General features: G+C 49.6%; 1 protein-coding gene across 1 annotated transcript in view; it reads right to left on the reverse strand.

Moving 5' to 3' along the window:
• LOC307090234 (ubiquitin carboxyl-terminal hydrolase 54-like) overlaps window positions 1–6,942 on the reverse strand; it is a gene marked incomplete at both ends in the record, with an annotated part of 38,149 nt that extends 31,207 nt beyond the window's left edge. The window contains 2 exons of the mRNA XM_079756808.1: window positions 6,286–6,459; window positions 6,892–6,942. Coding sequence (XP_079612934.1) covers window positions 6,286–6,459; window positions 6,892–6,942 — 225 coding nt within the window. The remainder of the gene's footprint in view (window positions 1–6,285; window positions 6,460–6,891) is intronic.
• Between the last annotated feature and the right edge of the window lie 558 nt (window positions 6,943–7,500).

Consider the following 7,500-nt stretch of genomic DNA (forward strand, 5'->3'; position numbering starts at 1 on the left):
CACAAACGCACACCAGGCAAACACACAAGCATGCCCACAAGCAAACACAGAAAAAAAAGACGAAATATATAATTCATAACTTGCATGACTTTTTAATGGCACATCACTTACTGTAAGCCATATCATGCACTGCCTATCTGATCCAACCCAACAGGGACTGGCTCTACATGATATCTGCTGCTCTCTATTTTCCCTCCTTTCTAAACCCCAAGTCCCCACGCTGTTCCCCCTTTGAATACTATTTCCCAGAGGGGATATCCATGTACACTACACATGTTCTGTGTGTGTCTGTGTTTGTGTGTATGTGTGTGTGTGTCTGTGTTTGTGTGCATGCAATGGGTGTGTGTGCGCGTGTGTGTGTGTGTTTGTGTGTGTGTGTCAGTCAAATCAGTTTTATCTGTGAAATGAAAACAGAAAGAGCTGTAAAAAGAAAATTGAAATTTTCGCCATGATGTAAAAACAGTGCAATTGTTCTACTAGCAGGATCAAAACAACATCAAAAATACATATAAATTGGATTTCAGTATAGTAGCCATGCATCTCAGACATCCAATACTGGGCAATAATACTGAACAGTAATGGTGTCAATATAACCTACTATGTTGATGTGCTGATAATATTTCAGCTTTCAAACTGCGGTGCCCTTTCCCTGTTAAGGTCTACCCAGCCGGTCCGAGCACAGAAGCTCCCAGTAGTATTTTAAAGATAAGGACCTCTGAATAATGGATGTCTGTGATGAACTGGGAGCCGCTGAAACATTACTGTACAAAGAGAGATGTGCGTTGAAACTTTCTAGCCACAGTTTGGATGCTGGCAGTTGCATTATGCGCCCGACTGAGGCCTTTGAGCTGAAGTGGAGGACAAACACATGACTGATGGACTTTGAAAGCGTTTCTTTTCAATAGTGCGGGGCTGGAAGAATGCACTTCTAGTGATATTCTGTGGGAGAACCGGGACAGAACACGCCTCCCTCTCAACCGGCTGAGGCAGGGCCGACGAGACACACACACACACACACACACACTTTGTATGCCTGATTATAAGTGTACAAAGTAGACGCAAACCAGCACACAAACACACCCACACATGCACACACTCGTTGACACACGGACACCGGCACCGGCATGGTGGGCGAGTATTGAAGAGAAACAGGGAGGGAGGGGAGAGATGAAGGGGGGGGGGAGAGAGAGAGAAAAGAGAGGGAGATAAAAAGAGAGGGATGGGAAAAGCGGGGGAGGTGCGTGACGGAGTGCCTGCTGACGCCAATGTATGCCTCCGCCCCGTCCTCCAGCCCTCTTTCTCTTCTTTCTGTCATCTCTCCCCTCATCCCTCCATCCCTCCCTCCATCTTGTCGCTTCTCTGCCGTTTATTTAGTTGTGATGAATCGGCTCCCAGTGGAGAGACACAACACACAACAGCGGGCACAGGGAGGGCACACTCTCTCTCTCTCTCTCTCTCTAGCGCCATCCTTTTTCTTTGTGTCCCTCTCTTAATCGCTCTCTCTCGCTCCATCCAACTCCATCGCTCTAGCTCTCTCTCCATCTCCCTTCTTTCCATCATGTCTTTGTGTGTCTCTCTCGCTCTCCCTACACCTCTTTATGTATATCTCTCTCTCATTACTTTCTCTCTTGCTTTTCCTCTCCGTTCCATCACTATTGCTTCAGCGTTCCTCACTTTCTTCTTCTCTTCTCTCCTGTAACTCTTTCTCCTTCCCTCTCCCTCTCTCTCTCTCACCCTCTCTCTCCCTCCCTCTCACTCTCTCTCCCTCTCGCTCTCTCTCCCTCTCTCCCTCCCTCTCTCTCCCTCCCTCTCCCTCTCTCTCTCACCCTCTCTCTCTCCCTCCCTCTCTCTCTCTCTCCCTCCCTCCCTCTCCCTCGCTCTCTCCCTCTCTCTCTCTCCCTCAACCTCCCTCCCTCTCCCTCCCTCCCTCTCCCTCCCTCCCTCCCTCTCCCTCTCTCTCTCCCTCTCTCTCTCCCTCCCTCTCTCTCTCTCCCTCTCTCCGTCTCTCCCTCCCTCTCCCTCTCTCTCCCTCCCTCACTCTCTCTCTCTCTCCCTCCCTCTCTCTCTCTCTCCCTCTCTCGCTCTCTCTCTCTCCGTCTCTCTCTCCCTCTCTATCTCCCTCTCCCTCTCGCTCTCTCGCTCTCTCTCTCTCTCCGTCTCTCCCTCCCTCCCTCTCACTCTCTCTCCCTCCCTCCCTCTCTCTCTCTCTCCATCTCTCCCTCCCTCCCTCTCCCTCACTCCCTTCCTCCCTCTCTCTCTCTCTCCCTCTCTCCCTCTCTCTCCCTCTCCCTCCCTCTCTCCCTTCCTCTCCCTCTCTCTCTCTCCCTCTCCCTCCCTCCCTCCCTCCCTCTCCCTCCCACCCTCCCTCTCCCTCTCCCTTTCCCTCCCCCTCTCTCCCTCTCCCTCTCTCCCTCTCTCTCGGATCAGCCCATCATCCCACCAGAGTCTCCTGACCTCTACCTCGGCAGAGCCACTAGGCGGGACGCTGTGCGGGGCGCAGGAGCTCCAACCGCCGCACACCGCCGTGTTACTGAACTGTTTTTAGGTCATTACCTGCAGCAAGGCTCCTGCATTTAGTAGTCAGCCGAGCTGCTGTGGGAAACACAGAGGGGACAGGAGGAGCCCCCCGTGACGCCTTGTTCTGTTTAATCAGACTTAGTCCTCTGTGGCCGGAGAACCGTTCATGCAGCGATAAGCGTTATTGACGTCGTGGACCTTAGGTGGCCGTAGAATAAGACAACACAATTATGATGCTGTTGTTGAATAGTCTTAGGACATAGAGTGTTTTAGAGTGCAGACGGATGGGGAGAGGACAAGAGAAAGAGTGGTAGAGAGAACAGAGGGAGGGATGGAGAGAGAGAGAGAGAGAGGGAGAGAGAGAGAGAGAGCGAGAGAGAGAGAGACAGAGACAGAGAGAGAACGAGAGTAAGCTAGAGAAAGAGTGTGTTTGCATGCATGTGTGTGTGCGCGTGCGTGCGTGTGCATGTGTGTGTTCATCAATTTGGTGAACACACACACGTGAATTTTGATGCTGGATGAATCTGTCCACACAACAGTGTGTTGAGTTTTGAGTAAACAAAAAACTCATAAGATAGCATAGACATAAAACAGATTTAGGCGCATGCTAGACATAATGGCTGAATCTCCTGCCGGAGTCAATAAAAAACCCTGCAACATGAGCAGAAAGTTTTCAAGGAAATAAAGAAAGTCTTGGCAGTATAACTTATAAAGAGAGCTGAACCATCCAAAGGAGGCATAGTTAGGCTAGCCCATACTAGCGTTTAGGCTAGCGTACCTATGTTCCCCGGGTCCTATGTTCCCCAGGTCCTATGTTCCCCGCTTTGTGTGTGACCGGGGAACATAGGACCCTGTGAGCAAATCTTTTTTTCGTAGGATGGTAGAGGAAAGTACCGCCTTTTTCACCTCTGATTCGCCTGTGATTGGTTAGAATGGCTCTCCTCCGATTGGTTATGGTAAGGTTTAGGTTTAGGGTTAACCCTCACCCTAACTCTAACCATAACCCTAAACCTGACCATAACCCTTTGCACCCGGGGAACATAGGACCTGGGGAACATAGGGATGACCCCGCCCAAAGCATACACCTATTTACTATTGCCTTATTAACTAGTTGTACCTTTTTTTGTCATTTTTACCATGGTCTCCTAATGAAACCATAAAGATTATCATTCCTAGATGTCCCGTTGTCTAAAATGCAGTTTGGTTAATGAGCGGATGAGCATTATTGCTAACACTAACCATTACTGCCTACATGTTCTTGAGATAATTTGCTTTCACCTTTGTGTTTATTACTCGCTTAAGAAGAACATTTTACAGGGATAACACTATACATTATTTCTATAACCGTAAAGCGTAAATTATATGGTTTGCTTCATCAGTTACCAGCAAAACACTAAGACTGCTTAAAGACATCAACGTCATCTGCATATTTAGTTAAAGTTCAGTCTTCTCAAGTCTTTAAGAGCTCTAACAAACGGTCAAATCAGGGGACACAAAATGCTAAGGGTAAAGCAAAACAACATAGAATGATGGGATACTTGACCCCGCTCACAACATACACACTGATTGTAAAGACGTATTGTGAAAGCGCTTTTAAAAACTATCACAATAAAGAATAGATATTATTTGATGTCTCATGCAGTTTTTATTTTTGCAGGCTGAAATAGCCCATTTCAAGGTCACACATACTTACAGAGCCTCTTGAGACTAGGATGCGCGCGCACACACACAAACACACAGACACACAAATGCGCACACATATACACACACATATGCCAACACGCACACATCCGCAAACACACACACACACAAACACGTGCACACATGTGCTCGCACACTCACACAAACAAACACACACACACACACACACACACGCACAAACATTCGCACACACACATGCGCACAAACACCTTTCCCTTTGGCTTTAATCCTCAAACGTCTTTAGTCTCTCTTTACCTGCTTGCGGATGTCTTGGCGCTATGGCATCATCCTCCACTCCTTGCTCTCTTGTCTATTCTCTGTATTGTCTTTACTGTACAGAGCTGACCACAAACGTTCCTTCCTCTCCCTCACCTCCCTCTTCCTCTGCCTCTCTTTACCCTCTCATCTGCCCTGCTTTATTTTCCCTCTTCAACTCTCTCCCTTTAAGCCACTGCTAAGCTCCCCCTTCTCTAAACTCTCTCTCTTTATCGGTTCCTACTAAGATTTCTTGTCCGGTGTATGTCTGCGTGTGCGTGCGTGTGTGCGTGCGCGTGTGCGTGTGTGTGTGTGTGTGTGTGTGTGTGTGTCTGCATGTGTGCCAGCTGGAAGCGTTGGGAGGCATTGAAGAAGTGCGTGCATGTGTTACAGAAAGTGAAATGAAGAGAGAGAGCGAGAGATGGAGCGAGGCATGGAGAGAAAGAGAAAGAGAGAATGGGGGGAGAGAGAGAGAGAGAGCACTAGTGCGTGAGACTACACACGCACACACACACACACACAAACACGAGACAGACGGGATGGGGTAAAAAAAGAACACTGATGAAATGTATAATGGAAGAAACATAAGGAAGTAAGTAAAACAGAGAAAGAGGGACAGAGAGAGAGAGAGAGAGAGAGAGAGAGAGGGAGAGGGATTGACGGAAACTTGCACTGTAGACTCGCCAGCAATCTCTGCAGCAAAGTCCCAAGCAGGGAGACTCCATGCTGAGGCCAAACAGCCAGACAAACAGCCTACTGTCCTAATCCCTGCTGCCCCTGCATTCCACCAACATTCGATTTACATTTAACTCGGTCATTAAGGGGAAGCGTTTATCCAAAGCCACTTACAGGAGAGTCAAAGCATCCAATAAAAACTGGAGGAGCTACACAAATAATGTTTTGTGCGACCTAGTTTCAACATCATTAAACGTTAGCATTATTTAAGTGTTGAACGTGTGTGTTTGCAAACGAGTTGTCTGTAGAGGTGCGATGCACAAATCAATCTAAGCAGGTTTTCTGGGCTTACAGAAACAGAAAAGCGCAAGAATGTACAATTAAGCCAGAAAGAAGGTTTTAACGATAAGGTTGACATACATATATTTAATACTTATACAAGGATCAAAAGGACCAATTATTTTCTCCTGTTCGCAAGACACATCTGTCTTGTGCAAATAGACATTTACAGTTGGTTGGCTTCCATTGTCGTCCCAAAACAAATTATCTGCTTTTTTTTGACATGTGACAGCATTTCTGGAGTGTATAACCTGGAGTTGTTAACTTTTTGTGTCTCACTGCAAAATGAGAAATACACTTTGTGTTTTTCTCGAAAATAATCAAAAACACTACACCACCAATGTTTGTGTATTTATGATACTCACATTTATCAGTATGAATCTAGCACGATGTTATTCCATTGTAATTCCCTGATTGTATATTGACATAATTAATTTCCCTTTGTGTGCTTGTTGCCTTTGTGTGTGTATGTGTGTGCGTGTGTGCGTGCGTGCATGTGTGTGTGTGTGTGTTTGCGTGTGTATGTTTGTGCGCACGCGTGTGTGTGTATGTGTGTGTGTGCGTGCATGTGTGTCTGTGTGTGTGTATGTCTGTGTCTGTGTGCATGTGTGTGCGTGTGCGTATGTCTGCAGTTTATTCCCAGGAGACACATAGGGTTGTGTGTTCGTGTGTGTGTGTTTGTGTGTGTGTGTGTGTGTGTGTTCGTGTGTGTGTGTGTGTGTGTGTGTGTGTGTGTGTGTGTGTGTGTGTGTGTGTGTGTGTGTTTGTGTGTGTGTGTGTGTGTGTGTGTGGACCAACCTGCAGGGCGCTGTTCAGGAAGCAGCTGTTCTGCCCCGGCTCGTTGCTCAGGCCCTTGCTGGGAGCGATGGAGTTCATGTTGCGCGGGGTGACCAGCCCCCACGCCACCCCCCCGGCCGCGCCTAGTCCTCCTCCTACTCCTCCTAGTCCTCCTCCTAGTCCTCCTACTCCTCCTCCTAGTCCTCCTCCTACTCCTCCTAGTCCTCCTCCTAGACCTCCTACTCCTCCTCCTAGTCCTCCTCCTACTCCTCCTAGTCCTCCTCCTAGTCCTCCTACTCCTCCTCCTAGTCCTCCTCCTAGACCTCCTAGACCTCCTCCTACTCCTCCTAGTCCTCCTCCTACTCCTCCTAGTCCTCCTACTCCTCCTCCTAGACCTCCTACTCCTCCTAGTCCTCCTCCTAGACCTCCTACTCCTCCTAGTCCTCCTCCTAGACCTCCTACTCCTCCTAGTCCTCCTCCTAGACCTCCTACTCCTCCTAGTCCTCCTACTCCTCCTAGTCCTCCTCCTACTCCTCCTAGTCCTCCTACTCCTCCTAGTCCTCCTCCTAGTCCTCCTACTCCTCCTACTCCTCCTAGTCCTCCTAGTCCTCCTCCTACTCCTCCTACTCCTCCTACTCCTCCGCCGCCGGACGCAAAGTAGTTCCTCTTCCACGACATCCCTCCGACCCCTCCACGAGTCGCGGAGCCCGATAAAAGTCTAGCGAACCCCCCCCCCCCCCCCCTCCCCCCCCCCCCCCCCCCCCTCCGGTCTAGTCGGGTCGAGGGTGCGGAGAGCGGGCGGTAGGAGGTTTGGCGGGGGGTGGGGGGGGGGTAGACGACCAGCGGGCGGCCCTCTATGTCACTCCCATGGGGGAGGGAGAGCCAGAGCGGGGGAGGAACGGGAGAGTCTCGTCGATGGGGAGTGGTGGAGGGAGGAGGCGGCTGGTGGAGGTGAAGGCGGAGACGGTGTCAAACAAAGCAGAAGGTGTGGTTTCTGAAAGCTGGGCGACAGGCACCCGAAGACTCCTCCGTAAGCCTACACCGCCTATTCACTCCTTACACTCCTATCCACTCCTGTCCACTCCTGTCCACTCCTGTCCACTCCTATCCACTCCTGTCCACTCCTGTCCACTCCTGTCCACTCCTATCCACTCCTGTCCACTCCTGTCCACTCCTGTCCACTCCTATCCACTCCTGTCCACTCCTATCCACTCCGGTCCACTCCTGTCCACTCCT

Source organism: Pollachius pollachius (assembly GCF_949987615.1).
Source record: "Pollachius pollachius genome assembly, chromosome: 19".
Lineage (NCBI taxonomy): Eukaryota > Metazoa > Chordata > Actinopteri > Gadiformes > Gadidae > Pollachius > Pollachius pollachius.